General features: G+C 45.2%; 2 protein-coding genes across 3 annotated transcripts; one reads left to right on the top strand and one right to left on the bottom strand.

Moving 5' to 3' along the window:
• Positions 1–861: 861 nt before the first annotated feature.
• On the top strand, positions 862–12512 carry LOC123131709 (ATP-dependent helicase BRM). Of its 2 annotated transcripts, XM_044551383.1 has the most exons (15): positions 862–1199; positions 1845–3200; positions 3342–4661; positions 5306–5421; positions 5675–5762; positions 5875–5961; positions 6096–6188; positions 6274–6357; positions 7120–7323; positions 7511–7753; positions 7869–9407; positions 9515–9713; positions 9798–10009; positions 10604–10852; positions 11517–12512. In XM_044551383.1, the coding sequence occupies exons 1-15, from the start codon at positions 1083–1085 to the stop codon at positions 12171–12173; spliced, it is 6564 nt and encodes a 2187-aa protein (XP_044407318.1). In that variant the 5' UTR covers positions 862–1082; the 3' UTR covers positions 12174–12512. The 2 variants fall into 2 exon arrangements, with proteins under 2 accessions (XP_044407318.1, XP_044407317.1); XM_044551382.1 differs by having other exon boundaries at positions 9515–10009.
• A 1564-nt stretch (positions 12513–14076) lies between these two features.
• On the bottom strand, positions 14077–15192 carry LOC123130056 (2'-deoxymugineic-acid 2'-dioxygenase-like). The gene has a single exon (XM_044550011.1). The coding sequence runs from the start codon at positions 15076–15078 to the stop codon at positions 14209–14211; it is 870 nt and encodes a 289-aa protein (XP_044405946.1). The 5' UTR covers positions 15079–15192; the 3' UTR covers positions 14077–14208.
• Positions 15193–19988: the final 4796 nt, after the last annotated feature.

Genomic DNA, 19988 nt, shown 5'->3' with positions numbered 1-19988 from the left:
TAGCTTGGCTTTGGCATAATGGATATCCAACACTATGTGATATACGACGTCATGACCAGTACAAAACAATTTCTCAATCAACAATCGTACTCCCTCCTTCCATTTGTATATGGCCTAATGCATTTTTCGAGGTCAACTTTGACCAAATATTAGAGTAATAATATATGACATGTAACTTACACAAATCATATTATCAAATTCGTATGTGAAAGGAGCTTCCAATAATATAATTTTCACATTATACATCTCATGTACTATTAATCTTGTCAATGGTTAAAGGCGGTCTTGAAAAATGCATTATGCCCTATATAGATGGAGGGAGGTAGTATACTAAAAAGGTCTAACGATAAACTATAACCTCAAGAAGAGACCCAAACCTCACATTTCCTTATTCACGGTGTTATTTGAAGGGCCTACACCTGTCTATCAATAAAGCAATTGCCACACCACCCGCACCATATACCCCACCTCATCGTTAGCGCACCTATCGCGCCTTAGCACATTTGCTTGACCACAAGCTAAGCACGGGGTAAACATGCGAATAAATTTCAACTTTAGCAGAAAATTGCGCACATTGAATTCCTTAGCCAGCATTAACTGTATTCCACAGAAAGCGTAGATCCATGCATAGCATTTCGCAAATAGCAAATGTCGAAGCCGGTCCTTGCGCATATCGGATATCAGACACAGGTCGACACGCGGCGGTACCGTCGAGAAACCACCCCCTTAACGCAAATGTAGCAAACCCAGGGGGCCTTTGTGAGTATTTTGCGCGTACGGTCGTTTCACATAAAGGCCCTCCCCTTCCCTCGAATTTGCCATCTGTCACTCCCAGCCAGCGCTCTATATCCCGACGCTCCCCCCCACATTAAAAAAAAGAGAGAAAAATCCGCAGGCCGGAAGCCAAGGTTAGGTCTTGACCGCCCCACCGGAACCACCCGCAGCCCGTCGCCGGCGGCCGTCCACGGCGGCGATCCGACCCCGCGCCTCCCCGCGCGGCCTCCCTCGACCCAGATCTTGCCGGGGACGCATGAAGGAGCAGCGAATCGGCCAGATCTAGGAGGTTTCGGGCCGGTCCCGTCATGCAGCCCGGCGGGGCGCCCTCCGGCAGCTCGCCGGCCTCGTCGCCGCGGCCGGAGCAGCCGGCCACGGCGTCGCAGCAGCAGCAGGCGCAGCACCTAGGGTTCGCCAGGAATCAGGTGAGCCGGCCTTGCTGCTCTGTCTCTGCCTCCTGCCCCGCCGCGGCGGCAGGGCAGGGGGTTGGAATTTATTTTTCTGGCGGTGGGTTTATCTCCGCGGGTAGCAGACGCCATTGGTGGGGAAACGTGCGCTCTGCGCGCGCGCCCGCGCGTGCGGTCGTTGGGATCTGGGAGAAAAAAAAGCGGCGCCTTTATTGGGGCCGGCTGCTCCTGCCTGGCCGCAACGGTAGCCACTGCCAGTGGAGTGCGAGCGCGTGCCGTGGGTGCGTGTCCTGTCCCCATCCGCCCGAGCTCCTCCATTTGTGGGGTTCAGCGCGGCTGCGGTTTGCGGTTCCATGTTTCTTGCGTCTCCGGTCCAGGTTTCTCCGGCGACGGGGGTCCCGTGCGTCTCGAATTCGCGCTTCTTGGTTTCTTGCTGGGTTTGGGATTGTTGTGCGGCTCAATCTTGGATTGTTCTCTGGCCGATTTGGACCGGCCCTGTTCCTCTCTGTGATCGAATTGCATGTGTGTTTGTTTCTGAAGAATTCTTGGCTCTGTTACGTCGGGGATGCGATTCTCCGGCTGGGGTTTTGAGTTCTCTCTTCGGCCACTACTTAATTTCTGCTAGGTTGTGATTTCTGAACGGGTTGTCTTCTGTTATTGCAGGCAATGATGCAGCAACAGCAGCAGCAGCAGCAATCCTACCAGGCCGGTATGCCGCATGGTATGATGGGCGGAGGGGGCGGCTTCCCCCAGTCCTCGGGCCCGATGGGGCCGTTCCAGGGCCAGAGGGGCCTGCCCCAGCCCGGTGGACCGCAGGGCCTGGTTGCGGGCCAGCAGTACAACCAGAGCACAATGCAGCAGCAGGCATACATGCAGTTTCTGATGCAGCAGCAGAAGTCCCATGGGATGCAACTCCAGCAGCAGCAGCAGCAGGCCAAAATGAATATGGCAGGACCGTCCACAAGGGGGGACCAGGATGCGGCTGCCAACCCCGTGAAGATGCAGGAGCTCATGTCCCTTCAGGCCCAGGCCCAGGCCCAGGCTCAGGCTCAGGCTCAGGCTCAGGCCCAGGCACAGGCGCAGGCGCAGATGCTTAAGAGACAGTCCGAGCATCTTCAGCAGGCGGAGAAGCAGCCAGAGCAGGGGCAGCGGGCCGGTAGCAGCGAGCAAAGGAGCGGTGACATGAGGCCTCCTATGCCACCACAAGGAATCCCTGGGCAGCAGATGCCATCAGCTGGTATGGTGAGGCCGATGCAGCCAATGCAAGGTCAAGTGGGCATGGCCAGCATGGGTGGTATCCCGTTGCAAGCTATCCATGCCTGGGCAAAGGAGCAGAAAATCGATCTGTCTGATCCTGCAAATGCAAGTCTCATTTCTCAAATCATACCTATCTGGCAGTCCAGGATGGCCGCCATGCAGAAGCAGAACACGACAAACATGGCTGCACAGCAGCAGCAGCAGCAGCAGCAACAGCAGCAGCAACAGCAGCAGCAACAGCAGCAGCAACAACAGCAGCAGAATCAGCAAATGCTTCCTAGGCAGGTGAACAGTGATGCCCCAGTAAATGGGAATAATCCTGGTCAGGCTCCATTGAAGCCCCGGCAGCCTCCCCTGCCTAGTTCTTCTGTTTCTGCTGGAGCAGAGACAAAGATGGCGAATCCGAGCAACTTGCAGATGCAGCAGCAGTTTTCTGCCCAAAGTTCAAATGAGAGGGCTGTGAGGCCGCCCATGACAATGGGCAACGCCGGGCAAATGATGCATATGACCCAAAGTTCTGGACACGGGAATAAGATTTCTGAGCAGCCCAATCCAAAGAATACCCTTGCGAGTTCAGAAGCGATGCAGCTGCAGTATGCAAGACAGTTGCAGCAGGCTAATCGAGCTACCGCCCCTACAGCAACTCCTGGTGAAACAGGAGGATCACAGGCCCCAACTCAAGGTGGTCGGCCGAATTCGAATTTCACAAAACATCAACTTCATGTACTTAAAGCTCAAATATTAGCTTTTCGGCGTCTGAAGGTACAAGAACGCTAAATTTGGATGTGTCTTGTGTTCATGCTTTTTTTCCTCATGAGTTCCAGTATAGTACAATTATACTCTGGTTTAAGCTGATCAATCTCATACTGCTGCAATTCTTATTTCTCTTTTGTTGCATCTCAGCGTGGTGACCGTACACTCCCACCGGAAGTTCTTGAATTAATCATGTCTCCTCCGCCACTGCCGGACCCACAGACGCAGCTGGTCTCTGGACCTCCAGTAATACCCAATCGTGAAAGGGCTGCTTCAGTCAATGCTGATGAACAAGGAAGGCCCATGGAGAGTGGTGATAAAGCTCCTGAAAAACCTCTATTGTTGAAGGGACCCTCTTTACCAAAGCCGGAGGTTTCTGCTTCGGAAGAGAAAACTGGTTCTGCAAGTGGCCCCATGCAAGTGACGGAAGTTCCACCCAAGGAGCCTCTTAGAATTTTACCAGTTTCTGCACCTGAACAAAGTAACACTGCTCCCATTAAATCCGAGCAGGAACCAGAAAGGGGTATCCAGAGAACACCTGGGAGAAGTGATTACAGTGGTGAAAGGGGAAAATCTGTACCGACTGATAGTGGTTCGGCAGATGCTGAGCAGGCAAAAAGAGCTGCCTCTACAAGTAGCGCACCATCTCCAAGGGATGTACCCAGAAAATATCATGGCCCATTATTTGATTTCCCGTCCTTTACTAGGAAACATGATTCCATGCCCCCTGCAAATTACAACGGTAGTCTGGCACTTGGTTATGACATGAAAGATTTATTGGCTCAGGAAGGCATGATGGTTCTTGGCAAGAAACGAGAGGATAACTTGAAAAAGATTAGCGGCTTGCTTTCAATTAATCTAGAGAGGAAAAGGATCCGGCCAGATCTTGTTTTGAGGCTACAGATTGAAGAAAAAAAGCTGAAACTCCTAGAGCGCCAGGCTCGCATGAGGGATGAAGTTGAAGAGGTGCAACAAGAAATAATGGCGATGCCTGATAGGATATACAGGAAGTTTGTCAAGCAATGCGAGCGTCAACGCGTCGAGCTTATAAGGCAAGTTCATCAGATGCAAAAGGCCTCGAGAGAGAAGCAGCTGAAATCCATTTTCCAATGGCGCAAGAAGCTTTTGGAAGCACATTGGGCTATTCGTGATGCACGAATAACTCGTAACAGAGGGGTGGCCAAGTACCATGAAAGGATGTTGAGGGAATTCTCAAAGAAAAAGGATGATGATCGAAGCAAAAGAATGGAGGCACTAAAAAACAATGATGTGGAACGATATCGTCAAATACTATTGGAACAACAAACCAGTGTTCCTGGTGATGCAGCTCAAAGATACAATGTTCTATCTTCGTTCTTATCCCAGACTGAAGAGTACCTTTATAAACTCGGTGGGAAAATTACTGCTACCAAGAATCAGCAACAAGTAGAAGAGGCAGCAAATGCTGCAGCAGCAGCTGCACGGGCACAGGTATTATGACATTCTTTTCTTTCGAAAATGAAATTAGCTTTCCTGCCACCTTTGGTTTCTTAGGTTGTCAGATTCTATAGACAGTATCACATTCTATTTTAACTGTTTAAAACAATTTTTATGAAAGTGGTTGGTGGTGGAACATGCTCATTAACCACCTACTCTGGGAAATTGCCGCCAATCAGAAGGAGCTTAATTTTCTTTAGCTCTCTTCTCCCATGGCTGCCCAAATGCCCATTGGCCATCGGGCTACTAGATTGCTCGCCGAGTAACCAGAAGACAGATTACAAAACTGTACTGGATGAGTCTAACAATTTTCAGACTCAACCATTGTTTCTTGCTAATTCAGAAAAAAAGTTTAATGACCAAAAAACTGGAACTAACTGCAGTGCTGTTGAACCTCCAAAGCAAAACAAATTTAGCATGCGCCCTTTATTTAACTTCCATTGATTATTATTGAAGGGGCAAAGGTTATTAACCTGTATCCTTGTGTGTAACTATACTGGAGTATATTGCATTATCAAAGAAGCCGGGTATAATTGTACTCCAATGCACCGCACATCCGCCACAGGCTGCAGTCTTTACTCTTTAGGTTCCTGCTAGTGACTATTCTTGTAAGTAATGAGTTTGCTGATGTTTAACAGGGTCTTTCTGAAGAAGAAGTGAAGGCTGCTGCACAATGTGCTGGCCAGGAGGTTATGATAAGAAACACATTCTCGGAGATGAACGCACCAAGGGAGGAAAATGCATCTGTTAACAAGTAAGTAATTAACTAATGGGAATGTGGTTCTGTTGTAATGTTCTCTCGACCCACTATATTTATCTCAGAGAGCACTATAAATTAAATTTATGTATGCTACCGACTTCTGAGTAACTTTCACATACAATTGTTCGCTAATCTGGAACCAACAATTGTTCTATTTCACATTTGGGATAAAGTTTGTACAGATCAACAAGGTCTGCAAAATCTACCTTTTAGCCTTAACAAACTTTGACCTGTTTTATTCTTGTAGGTACTATATGTTAGCTCATGCTGTGACTGAAAAAGTAACAAAGCAGCCCTCACTTTTGAGATTAGGAACTTTAAGGGACTACCAACTGGTATCATTTCTCTTCAACTCAACTATTTGTCTTTAATACTAATGTTAATATTGTTGTGGTCTGTCAGTCTGTCACAATTTGTTTTTACAAATTTGTTTTGCTGGTTATCCAGGTGGGCCTTCAATGGATGCTTTCGCTCTACAATAATAAATTGAATGGCATTTTGGCTGATGAGATGGGTCTTGGCAAGACTGTACAGGTGTGCCTTTCTTGCTGTGTTCCACCTGCTGGATTTTTGTTATTTCACCATGTCTTCGGATTGCTCCACTCTTCCTTCAATGCCATGCTGCTAGGATTGACTTTTCATGGTTGCTAACCTTTTTGCTGAAACAGGTTATGGCATTGATTGCATACTTGATGGAGTTTAAAGGGAATTATGGACCACATCTCATAATAGTGCCAAATGCTGTCTTGGTCAATTGGAAGGTGCTTTTTTTCCCGTATCAGTTTTGTGATACAAAAATGAGCTTAGAAGCATAAGTTTTAACTTAATTTTCTGTTCTTGGTTCAGAGTGAACTGCTAAATTGGTTACCATCCGCATCTTGCATCTTTTATGTTGGTGCAAAGGATCAAAGGCAAAAGTTGTTCTCTCAAGTAAGTTGCTACATCTGTACTTATTATGCTTTAGCACTCAAAGATTCTGATGCATATTGCCTTTTAGATATATTTTGTTGTAAGCAAACACAATCATCTTCTAAAATGCATAACAGTAGCTCTGCTGTTTGCTGAACAATATTCTAACAGCGGGGAAGTCATAAACCATGCATATCTTATTTAGAAACAATGTGCTTACTGATTACTTTGTCGCTTCAGGCTTTCACCTTATGCGTCAGGCTTGTCTTCTATAATAGTAATTTTTTTGCTCTAAAATTAATTCATATGCTTGGTTTTACTATAAATGGGGAAACTGACCTACAAGAAATGGGTTACTGGCACGTACAAACTTCTTCACCAAACTGTACTCTGTCCATATATATACAAGACACAAAGTCATCATTGCACATGGCCTGGTTTTATTTAGAGTAAATGAAACTCTGTAGCACATATTGTGGTTTTTGTTTTTCATACCAGTGAAGCTACGCTTCAGATGGCTGTATAGGGGTTGGATTTTCTCAATTCCATGGGTACTTCTTTTTTACCAAAAGGAGGGCTTTCCCCCAGGCTGTGCATATTCCATGGGTACTGTTATACTATGTTCCTGTTTATACCTCAACAGGGTTTGATATTTTTTTTTTGTTATTGTTTCTCATAGATAAGCTTATTTGGTGGCAAATGTATGTGAATTTCATTATTGATTTAACTTTTTGTTGAAATATTTGCTTCTGAACCTTTTTTTTCTCGGATTTCATCTTGCAGGAGGTTTTGGCTGTCAAATTTAATGTTCTTGTGACAACATATGAATTCGTTATGTTTGATCGTTCTAAGCTTTCAAGAATTGACTGGAAGTACATTATAATTGATGAGGCCCAACGAATGAAGGACAGAGAGTCAGTCTTGGCCCGTGATCTTGATCGCTATCGTTGCCAGCGACGTCTCCTTCTCACTGGCACTCCTCTACAGGCAAGCCCAATAAATGTTTACCGATTATTCAACTAATGCTGATAGGCATATAGCCATAACTGTGATAAGTTGACGGAGCCTCAGTTCCTGGAAGTTCCTTTTCTCTTGTATGCCACAGTATTTGTTTTACCGCATGGTTATTGTTTATTTTAGATTGTTATTTAATACATTCTTACAATTTTTTCAGAATGATCTCAAGGAGCTTTGGTCCCTTCTAAATTTGTTGCTTCCAGAAGTGTTTGACAACCGCAAGGCATTTCAAGATTGGTTCTCAAAGCCTTTTCAGAGGGATGCTCCTACACCTAACGAAGAAGATGATTGGTTGGAGACCGAGAAGAAAGTTATTATTATTCATAGGCTTCATCAAATTTTGGAACCTTTTATGCTACGTAGGCGTGTTGAAGATGTTGAAGGTTCACTTCCACGGAAGGTACCATAATTTCGCCCTTGTCATTCTATGTACAAGTTTTGAAGTTAATTGCTTTTTTGTTGATAACTTGGTTCTTTAAACTCACAGCTTTATTTACTTGGCATGCAATGTGCAGGACTCTATTGTTTTGAGGTGCAAAATGTCTGCCATTCAAGGTGCTATATATGATTGGATCAAATCCACTGGCACCATTAGAGTTGATCCGGAAGATGAGAAAATACGTATCCAAAGAAATCCAATGTACCAGGCCAAGACATATAAGAATCTTCAAAACAAATGCATGGAACTGAGGAAAGTCTGCAACCATCCTTTGCTGTCATATCCCTTTATGAATTACTACGGGAAGGATTTTATTATCAGATCTTGCGGGAAGTTGTGGAATCTTGATAGGATTTTAATCAAGCTTCATAGATCTGGTCACCGTGTTCTCCTCTTTAGCACTATGACAAAACTTCTTGACATCCTGGAGGACTATTTGCAATGGAGGCAACTTGCTTACAGGCGAATTGATGGAACAACTAGCTTGGAGGACCGTGAATCGGCAATTGTTGATTTTAATAGGCCTGGTTCTGAGTGTTTTATATTCTTGCTTAGTATCCGTGCTGCTGGTAGAGGTCTGAATCTTCAGAGTGCAGACACTGTTGTAATTTATGACCCCGATCCCAATCCACAAAATGAAGAACAAGCTGTTGCAAGGGCCCATCGTATAGGGCAGACTAGGGAGGTAAAGGTTATTTACATGGAGGCCGTTGTTGATAACATCTCAAGTTATCACAAAGAGGATGAATTGAGGAACGGAGGAAGTGGAGATCTGGAGGATGACCTTGCTGGAAAGGACAGATACATGGGTTCAATCGAAAGTCTCATCCGCAATAATATACAACAATACAAAATTGATATGGCAGATGAAGTCATTAATGCTGGTCGTTTTGATCAAAGAACGACCCATGAGGAAAGGCGCATGACTCTGGAGACTCTGCTGCATGATGAAGAGAGGTATCAAGAAAGTCTTCATGATGTTCCTTCGCTACAGGAAGTTAATCGTATGATTGCTCGGACTGAAGAGGAAGTCGAGCTCTTTGATCAGATGGATGAAGAATTCGATTGGACAGGAGATATGATGAAACATAATCAGGTTCCAAAGTGGCTCCGCGTTGGCTCTACAGATGTTGACTGTGTTGTGGCGAGCTTAACCAAAAAGCCTGCCCGAAATGCATCTGGCAGTGCTCCTGACAATGGTGACAAACTCGAGAAAAGAAGGGGGCGACCCACGGGGTCTGGTAAGTACTCTATCTACAGGGAGTATGAAGATGAAGATGATGAGGAGTCCGAAGAAGATGATGAAGAGAGGAATACACCATCTCACCCTGAAGAAGAAGCAGGAGAATCTGAAGAGGAAGAGGAAAATGATGATTCAGTACCTGATGATGATAACAAAGATCAATCGGAGGAAGAAGAGCCTAACAATGATGATGGGTACGATCTTCAACAAGGGACAGGAAGTGGAAAAGGTCACAAGTCTGAAGAAGCTGGCTCTACAGGATCTTCATCTGGAAGCCGGAGATTACCACCACCGGCCCCTTCCTCATCTTTGAAGAAGTTGCGGTCTCTATCTGCATTAGATTCCCGCCCAGGCACTTTTTCAAAAAGAACTGTATGTTCGAGACCTGGCACTTATTTCTTTGTGCTTTCTCTTTTTATTTCTGAATGATGAATGAAAAGTTAACTGTACTATTATTCTTTTTACCGATGAATTTACAGTCAGATGACTTGGAGGACGGAGAGATTGCATTATCAGGGGACTCACATATGGATCTACAGCAATCAGGAAGCTGGAACCATGACCGGGATGATGGTGAGGATGAACAGGTCCTGCAGCCAAAAATAAAACGCAAAAGGAGTCTCCGAACTCGTCCAAGACCTAGTACCGATAAACAGGAAGATAGATCTGGTGCAGATGGTACCTTCCCCCAACGTGGTGCTCGCCTTTTATTCCCAGGAGATGGTGATTATGATTCACAGCAAGATGCCCATGCTCTTGCAGATCCTACTTCCAGGCAGCAAGACACAGTTCATCCGGTAGTGAAACAGAAGCGTAACATGCCATCAGTAAAGGCTTCTCCTGCTTCTAGGGCAGCGAAATCTACCCACTTGTCTGGGTCTGGGGAGGGATCTGCTGAGCACTCCAAGCAGAATTGGAGCAACAAGGTCATCAATTCTGCTGGCACAAAGATGTCTGACAGTATGCAGAGAAAGGTTAGCATTTCGCTGTTCTTCTTTGTATGTCTATGATGGTTTGCCCTGTTAAAAATACCCATTGCCTCTTCTTTAGAAACACCTTAGACAACCATGTTAACTTATGTTGGGAATACTTGCAGTATTTTACTTTGTTGCGCTTTAGCAAATATGGTTATGGGGGCCTGTTTGGACCTCACCCGTGCCAGCAGTAGATTAAGGAAGCAGGGTTAGCAATGGGGTAGCTGTTAGATTCGTTTCTTTTGGGAAAGCATGAATATGGCAATTGCTTAATGTCCCACGCTATGTTTATTTTGAACCATTTGGTGAACAGGAACATGATGGGTTCCCACAGCAGTTGTAACAATGTAGTTTACAGTCTTGGAAACGAGGTGTTTCATGGCCATCGTAAATACTGGGATTAAATCTCTGCAAATAAGAAATTAGAACTACTGTTCTATTTTGTACGTATGGCATTTATCACATAGCAGAATGATGCTGTATTATCGAGAACATGGGATCGCTTCTGTTTGACTTTTACTCGTGTCGTTTGGCCTTCCAGAAATCAGCTTTTGATTGCTGGGTTATGATTTATCTCATCTTTGATCACTGCAGTGTAAGAATGTAATAAGCAAGCTTTGGAGGAGAATTGGCAAAGAGGGACACCAAAAAATACCCAACATAGCTTCTTGGTGGCGAAGGAATGAAAATTCTTCATCCAAAGGTGTGGCTGGAAGCACCCTCGACCTACAGAAAATCGAATTACGAGTTGATGGATTAGAGTATAGCGGCGTAGCTGAGTTCATAGCGGACATGCAGCAGATGTTGAAGAGTGTGGTTCAACATTTCGGCTACAGACATGAGGTAATCTATAGCATTAGACCAGGCCTCCCTTTTGCCTTCTGTACTGGTATTATATTAATCTCACGAGCACTGCGTTACTCTGTTCCTGAAACATGCCCCATGAGTCAAGAAACAGTGTCCATGATCACACCTGTTTTATTTTGAGAATATTCAGCTTTCACATCTCTGAAGAGCTAACATTAACTTGATATATGATGTGTCTGCAATAAGTATATGTTATGGATTCATAACACTAACTGCACGCATGAATGGATAATATGAAGGGTTTGTCTATGATTGTTGTCAATTTACTCAGACCAACGTGTAAACAACCATCAGAATAAGCAGAAGTAGAGGCAACTTATGGAAGTTTGAATTCGTCTTGTTAGTTAGCTGATTATCCATCTTAGATATGGGTCAATTGAAGTAGTACTTGCACCATGGTCCATGGCCTCTTAAGTTAGCTGATTATTCATCTTAGTAGTTGTATTTGGACTACTATTGGTTGGTCTTTTTATTACTAAAAACTAATATTGTGGCGATTATATATAGAACGATATGTCACCACATACTTTTGCTAGTCATAGTTTTGTAAACTTGTAGCTATATATTGCAATCTTTGTTCAGTTAATCATGGCGTGTGGGTTTGGCGTAATAGAATCTTAATTTGCTCATGGAAATGCAGGTCCGGGTAGAAGCTGAGATTCTCCACAACCTATTCTTCAACATAATGAAGATCGCCTTCCCAGACTCTGACTTCCAAGAGGTGAAGGACTCGCTGTCGTTTTCGAATCCCGGAGGTGGTGCAAGCAGCGCGGCTGTCCCATCAGCAAAGCACCTGGCTTCAGGCCTGAAGCGCCGTTCCGCCACCACTGAAGTGGAGCAGCATGGTCCCGGCAGCGGCAAGCACAGCCATCACGCGTCGGCCGGCGAGGCTCCTAGCCGGGCCAAACCCGAGAGGGACTCAAGGCATTCAGGACCAGGCAGCAGGGACCAGAGCCTCGACAGCCCAGGGCTGCCGCTGCACCCTGGCGACCTGTTCATCGCCAAGAAGAAGAGGCAAGACCGGGCTCGGTCCAGCATCGGGTCGCCATCCAGCTCAGGCCCCCGTGGACCGCTCTCCCCGACCAACACTGGCCGGTTGGGCCCGGCGCCGTCGCCCAGAGGCGCGAGGACACCGTTCCAGAGGGACTCTCACCCGTCCCAGCAGTCCATGCCCGGGTGGGGCGCGCACTCGGACCGCGGGGGGAGCTCGCCGCCCGGCATCGGGGACATCCACTGGGCCAAGCCTGCCAAGCGGCAGCGGACCGACACAGGCAAGAGGCGGCCGAGCCACTTGTGACGCGACGGGCACATTCTCCATGCATCATCATCGCCGCCATGCGTCGCGGACTTACGGCCATGAGAAGAAGGGAATGCTGTGTGGGTAGTAGGGAGTATGTTGGGTATTTGTTTGTTTACTGTAAAGAGGAACACTTCCTTTAATAGCCTTTGTTATGTGGTAGGTGGTTTAGTGGTGCAACCAGAGGATGCATGTGTTCTCATGTGGAAGGGACAGTGATAATGGAAATGAGCTGGTGTTTAGTTAATAATCAGTTAGTAATTATCATCTGTTGTATGTTTCCATAAGCAAAGTTGTTACCAGGACCTGATAAATTAATTAACAGCGCTTTGCTTTCCATGCTGCATCGTGTTACACTTTGTCGTTGGAAGATCAAAGCAGATGATGGATGTTTTTTTCTTTGAGTGCGCCGATGGCGGATGAGTGAATTTACACTCTAAAATGCGTGAAATCTTTAAAAAGGAATATATTTAATAACGGAGGGAGTATATGTCTTGACTATCTTGGCACACAGTCATCATGTACTCTAGGGATGTAAATGACAAATAAACGGGCTTTACCTAGCTCGATAGTTTATTTTCTCTAATAATAATAATAATTGAACTGCTAGACTATTAGTGGGTTTAAACGTGACCTGGTTCACACCCTATTGTACTCCCCCTGTTGTTACTTGCTATGCATATTAGTTTTTTCTTTAGTCAAATTCTATAAAATTTGATAAAATTTATATAAAACAACATGCCCATTTATGACATGTATATATGTTGTGAAAATATACTCAATGATGAATGTAATGATATTTATTTGTTATTGTAGATGTTAATTTTTTTATAAACTTTGTTGGAATTTATAATGTCTGATTTACGACAAAGCTAAAAACGGAAGGCGTACATCTAAAGCTAAAACATATTTTTTTGAGCAAAAAGCAAAAACAGACAAATCCCTACTACTAGTACAAGACTTTTGAAAGAGGCAGTGTTCCTGCCAAAACATCAAACTAAGGCTCTAATAGCAACTTTGGCAATAGAAAATTCTGAAATTTTGTAACATTTTCACACAACATCAAAGTATATTGTTATAAAATTTTAAACAAAACAAAAAATGATAAATTCGACAATGAATAGTACATAACATACATTGAGCTTTAGATTTGGCTCATTACCACATTGATGTATTATCACATTGATGTCAAATATGTCATTTTTATATTTGAGCAATGTTTCAAATTTTGATATGAAAATTTATGATAACATATATTGATGTCGGGTTAATGTGCGAGATTTTTTTCCAGGGTTTTTTAAATAATTTAAATGCGCTACGACATCCGGTGCACCAATAGCACCACAAGGGTGAGTATACCATGTACATTCCCCAAATGGCTAGCTGGACTTGTAACAATACTTGTATCAAATTGGAAAATCAAGTTCTTTCCAAAAAGGGTGTGACTAGGTTCTTAACCAAGTCTCAGTCAAGTGACATACTCCCTCCATCCGCAAATAAGTGTACTTCTAGCTTTTGTCCTAAGTCAAAGTTTTTAAAATTTCGACCAACTTTATAGGGAAAAGTAGCAGCATTTATGGCACTAAATTAGTATCACTAGATCCGTTTTGAAATGTACTTTCATAATAAACCAATTTGATGTCATATACTCCTATGTCACTACTCTCTTCTATAAACTTGGTCAAAATTTAAAAGTTTTGACTTAGGATAAAAGGCAGATGTACACTTATTTGCGGACGGAGAAAGTAGTATATAAGAAGAAAAACGGAAAACTAGAAAGTTTTGTTTAGAAAAAGGGAGTAAGCAAGTAAGTACAAAAACAATCACGATGTGAAATCACATTTCTTACATTATGTACGTGTATGCCACATGCCTTTTACCAGTATACACATATGCAAGTACATTCCACCTGAATTGTTTCTTATCAGTTTGGATCCAAACAGATACACAGAGTACACACATTTCATGACTTCATGTCATGGTACACACTCATAGTAAGCACATTATCATATCACCACAATGATGTTGCTTTTGGTTAATGTACTCTTCTTCCTTCATTAGTAGTATCCATACCCATGTACCATGATGATGCTTGATATGGTGAGATCTTTAAGGCCTCCTCGACGCTCTCCTTGCACGCGCCGAGTGTCTTGTAGACGTGCATGAAGTCGCGGAACGCGACGCTCCGGTACCTCGCCGGCCTGCCCTCGCCGACGAGCTCCTTGGCGGGCCCCACCACACAGTCCATGGTCGGCATGATGATGGCCGCCACCGAGGTCCTCCCCACGACGGCGTTGGCCACGGTCCGGCGCTCCACGCTCCGGAGCGCCCCGTTGGTGGCGATCTCCAGCTGGTGGCCGAAGCTGATGCCGAGCGCTCCCGGTATGGGCTCGACGTCGACCCAATCGCCATTGTACAGCACCTGCAGACCACGCACGTACCCGGGCTGGAGCAGCACGGTGATGAGGTTCCAGTCATAGCGCGGCGGCAGGCCGAGGGTGAGGCCCGGGTCCGCGCACGGCGGGTAGTGGCTCGCGTCGACGATCACGTCGCCGCCGGTGAGGCCGCCCTCGAAGTAGTCCGGCCGGAGCCCGACGCCCTCGCAGAGGAGACGGAGGAGCTCCATCGCGATGCTGCGAGCGGGGACGATGAAGTTCTCGAGGGCGGGGCGGAGACCGGCGGGCTTCTCGGGCCACGCGGGCTTGGTGCGCTCGACGGGGTGGCAGGCGAGATGGAGGCAATGGCATGAGTAGCTCTCACCGGCGGCGGACCTGTACATGGTGCTGGAGAAGAGCCGGTTGGTCTGCTCGGTGTCCTCCGAGTACAGTGTTGCCTTGTCCGTAGCCGGGAGGCGGAAGAAGTCGCCGCACGCCATCTCCATCTCCCTCATTGTACGCTCTGGCATGCCATGGTTGATCACCTACAGATTTAGCATATTCATTCTCTTACTGAACTCAAATAGATTCGAAGTTTCGTGTCATAATATTATCGAATTTGTTCAAGATAATTTGATCCTTGCATTTAATTCACCCTCGCTTTCCTCTTAGGTTACGGAGTATGAGTAGCATTTTATCCAAGCCGTCGTCCATTCATGAGGGCAAATTTGTCCATAAGAACTCGCAAAAAAAAAATGACCATAAGAATTAACTATGACAAGTTTTGGTTGCTTGTTATAAACGAGAGCTTGTACGATCTTTCCGGTTCAATCAATGATTACTAGAACACAATTTTACTATTTCATACTAGCCACGTCCTAAAATAAGTACAATGACATTTATTTTGGGACGGAAGGAGTACTACACATAACCCCTGTTCAAGAATTCATCCCATTAACAAGTTAACTTGTTGATTAGTTCCTACTCGTAGGGTCACAGAGTAGCCGATAAACTGATAACTCGACCGATTAATTGGTTGAATGATCGATTAACTTGCCGATAAGCTTATTAATCCCGAACAACTAATTTTCTCAACAATGCACGTAACAAATGGTAGGGTACTATGCTTCTCAATCACATTAGTGTCGGCAAGCTCTAAGTTCACATGCTAGAGGAATGTATAAGAACTTAACTTTAGCAACAAATAAGAATTCCATCTTTTAGCAATAAAATACGTACTATATACATTGTTTTACTTTTGATTTTATATATGTATGTTCGTATTTGATATGGTTCCATGTCTCCATGCCAAATAAATAAATAAATAATGAAAGAGATAAAAATAAATAAATAAATGAAAGAGATAAAAATAAATAAATAAATGAAAGAAATAATGGTATAATGTTAAAATAGTAGTATTATGTGATCCTGAGAGAGATAATAAATAGAAGAAAATCTAAGTTAGGAAGGCAACAAATTAACTTTTTTCGCAGGTGATCTTCATGTCTGTGGCGACTTCATCAACCTTAAAATGTTGTGCAGACTCAGTATCTCGAAAGTGCTCATAGAAGTAAGGTGTGCGTGTGTACGTGCCTTCATAGGGTTGAAAGTATGTGCGTATGTGTGAGCATCTGTAATTATATTGTGTTAAAAAACTCTTGCATTGCTATTTGTATATGATTTTTCTTTAATAAAAGCATTGGCTTCGTTAATTGTAGGGAGCGCCAAGTCTGTATTAGCCTTGCGTACGTGTTGTCAGCCGTGAATTACCTGCAAAAGGCACCAACAGTATTATTAGCCTTTTGAACTGTGACGTCTAAAAAAGCCTTTTCAATAGCGACAGTTATGTTCTCGTCGACTAAAAAACGCGGTGGCACTTCGTTAATTTTAAGATGATGTGCCGACTCAGTTTCTCAACGGTATTTATAGGCTAGAATATGCGTATATATATGTATAGAAGTAAGTGTATGTATGTATATATGAGCGTCTGCGTTTATATGGTGTTAAAAAAAACTACGATAACTTGGGCAGCGGTATCTTGCCGGATAAATGGAAGAAGCCGATCTCCTTGCCGGCGTGGAGCACGGCATGGCGGACCTCGTCGCGGCCGCGGGAGAGGTCGATGACGGGCAGCGACACCAGCGTCGGGGACGCCGCTGCCAGCCGCATGAGGAACCGCTCCGGGACCGCACCCTGCGACGACGACTCCGCGGACCACCGCAGCTTCTCCATGGCCTGCCACCAGCCCACGAGCTAGCTCCGGGGAGTTCCAATGCATGGAGGGCGCCATTTATAAGCTTCTGATCGAGCTGGATTTTCCATGGCGGGACGCAACGTCTCGCTCCCCTCCGCTGACCTCGCTGCTGTGCATGTCGCACGCGTGTTGGCAGCCGTTTCCGCCATTGCCGGGTTGCTTCCGAGACGGGGGCGCTTTCATCCTCTATGAGAACTGGCAATTGTGCCATTGCTGGTAACCTAACGGCATGGATGAATGGACGTGTCATGCATGTCATGTATAGGAGTAGTATATCTTCGTTTGGTGTGGTGAAACGCCAGCCTGCACACAACACACGCTTATGGATGCAGATGGCCGCATCCACGACCCTCCGATCCGTAGATCGGTCGTGCGTGTCGACCGTACGTAGATACAAATTACATTGCTAGAAATAGTCAACTTGGCAAACCAACCTGCGGTCGGATGGTTAGAGGGACTGCGGTATCTCCAGCCCACCAGGGTTTAAATCCTGGTGATCGCATTTATTCCTGGATTTATTTTAGGATTTTCGGCAATGCACATTCAGTGGGAGGAGACTGAGTTCGTAAATCTCAAGATGATATGCCGGCTCAGTCTTTCAAAGATACGTGAATGTATGCGCGTGTATATAAACGCTTGTGTCTGTACTAATGTTCAAAAAAATAGTCAACTTGAAGAATTGGTATGAAAAGGGAGAGGTAAAGGCCTATCTTAAAAAAAAAGGGATTACCACCTGGTCTCCGCATCAAGTGATGCGTGCGACCATTTTATCTCTACTCCTAATGGACGAATTGGTTAAATAGTCCCTCCACTTTCAACCGGTTTATTTTCAATCGGTTTTTCTTCGTCCCATCTCCCACCAGCCCCTCCTATCGGTTTTTCTCTTTTCTCGTCTGACCGGCAATACCCAACGTATTTATGGTAATCAATCATAATTAATCCACGTATAATAATAAATCAATCCAGGTATGGTAAGGTCATAACTTAGGAAATTTTGAATATGGTAATTATATGGTAACAAATTTAAATTACCCCAAAGGCTATCAATCCAGGTATGGTAATGCCATAACTCGGGAAATATCGAATATGGTAATAAATTTAAATTACCACCAGGTATGGTAAGGCCATCGATACAGGTATGGCACGCCCTCACCTGATCACCTATCACAATCTCCAGCCCCACGCACGCACCAACGTATTTATGGTAATCAATCATAATTAATCCACGTATAGTAATAAATCAATCCAGGTATGGTAAGGTCATAACTCAGGAAATTTTGAATATGATAATTATATGGTAATAAATTTAAATTACCCCAAAGGCTATCAATCCAGGTATGGTAAGGCCATAACTCGGGAAATATCGAATATGGTAATAAATTTAAATTACCACCAGGTATGGTAAGGCTATCGATTCAGGTATGGCACGCCCTCACCTGATCACCTATCACAATCTCCAGCCCCACGCACACACCAAAGAACCCACCCGGCACCAAACGCAGCTCCTCTCGATCCCCTCGAGTAAACGCCGCCACCGTCGTGCGATCTTCCTGACACAGACGCCGTCGCCGCCTCCTTCCCACCTACGGCGTCCCCCACGTCCATGGTGACGGCGCTCGCGTCCTACACTGACCCTCCACCTCATATAGGTTGGTCGTTGATGGAGTGGGATGTGTCGCTGCGGTTTGGGGAGGCGCAATCACGATCTGGTTGGGATCTCAGTGTGGACTCGTTCTCTGCGATGAAGGATGGCGTTGCCTCCCTGGCAAATGGGATCGGAGGAAGGGGCTCTACGTCGTGAATGTCGGCGAGGCAGTGGCCGAAGGCGAGCCCGACGGTGAGCACGGGTGTTCGTCCCATGAAATAGGCGGCCACGGAGGGCGGATCTGAGGCCACCCCAATCGCCGGTGGCCCTTCCTCCCATCGCTCATCGCCTCCATTCTCTCTCTCTCCTCTAAATCTTTGTCGCCCCTGCCTGATTCTGGCCTACACCATCCGGCTCTCGCATCGACCACCACCAGCACGGCTGCGGACGAGGCGCAACCGCAGACGCTGCCGCCGCCATCCTCATCCACCTCCTCCACCATCCTTCCCAGCCGTCGTCGGGGGCACCCGCCATCTGCGCTCTAGCCCACCCGCTCCCTTCTATCCCCTCCCCCTGCCTGCCAGCCCCGTGATCCATCGCACAGATGGCAGGTACTACAGCGACCTCCTCCCCAGCGGATCCGGCCTCCTCCGATGGAGATCCATCCTGGGCACCGCCTTATTCTCATGCGTGCACGTCTATATCAAAGTCTCATTCCACCTCACCTGAGCCTTTACCTTCCCAGCTCTGCTTCAGATCCACATCACTTTGCAAGGTATGTGCTTGATTGTTCCGAACTGGATCGATGGATTGTGCAGGGTACTTTGGGTGTCGTCATTGACGGCAATTGTCACGCCATGCTACCATCGGAGGGGTCCCTCATCGATCATTAGGGTCTTCCGAACTGCACGAGCTCCATTGAGAAGGATGTTTTTAATTCTGGTTTTGCCTACATGCTTTCTTTGCCTGTATCTACTTAGCTAATGTCTTCTTATAGATAGTAGCTGCTGAAGTGGTGATCAAAGTTGTTCACTATAAGGAAACAACCATGATAACAAAAGTGTATATTCCCTGACCTTTGACTTGAAGTACTTTTTCATTAGAAACTTGCAACAGCCAGGCATTGAAATTAGCAACAGCTTCGTACGTACTGAACTAATTTGCAGCAACACGTACTGAACTAAGTTAGGTTATGCTCATCGTTCCAACATGCTTAGTGATAACCACCTAGCAAGCTGATCAAACATGAAAAAATTGAAGTGCTACTGCTAATCGTACTATTCTGAATGTGAAAATCTATTTAATTGGCTCTTCTCTAATTGTACACTTGCATAAATCTCAGATCTTGCAAATTACAGTATAACCATAAAAGTCATGCTTTGACTCCTATAGGGCCTTTTGCACTTTAATATGACTAATAATTTGCCCTAATATCACAGATTGTATTACTACCTTTCTAAGTGAATGACATTCAAGAAGGTCATTAAATAAAACCAAGAAATCCTTCTGGTATTGGAGTGTAGGAAAGTTGAGACTATAAAACCAAAAGGTTATATTTACATTTATTAGAGAAGGTTCTTTACTTTTTATAGGAAAACACA

Source organism: Triticum aestivum, chromosome 6A (genome assembly GCF_018294505.1).
Source record: "Triticum aestivum cultivar Chinese Spring chromosome 6A, IWGSC CS RefSeq v2.1, whole genome shotgun sequence".
Lineage (NCBI taxonomy): Eukaryota > Viridiplantae > Streptophyta > Magnoliopsida > Poales > Poaceae > Triticum > Triticum aestivum.
The sequence above is the reverse complement of the archived record's forward strand: the minus strand, read 5'-3'. Positions and strand labels throughout refer to the sequence as shown.

Excerpts from the sequence above, each read along its gene's own strand:
- LOC123131709 (XM_044551382.1), top strand. The coding sequence starts at position 1,083 with ATGCAGCCCGGCGGGGCGCCCTCCGGCAGCTCGCCGGCCTCGTCGCCG. Across the intron at positions 5,422-5,674 it reads GAAAATGCATCTGTTAACAA|GTACTATATGTTAGCTCATG; the intron begins GTAAGTAATTAA and ends TTATTCTTGTAG. Across the intron at positions 7,324-7,510 it reads TCACTGGCACTCCTCTACAG|AATGATCTCAAGGAGCTTTG; the intron begins GCAAGCCCAATA and ends CAATTTTTTCAG.
- LOC123130056 (XM_044550011.1), bottom strand. The coding sequence starts at position 15,078 with ATGCCAGAGCGTACAATGAGGGAGATGGAGATGGCGTGCGGCGACTTC.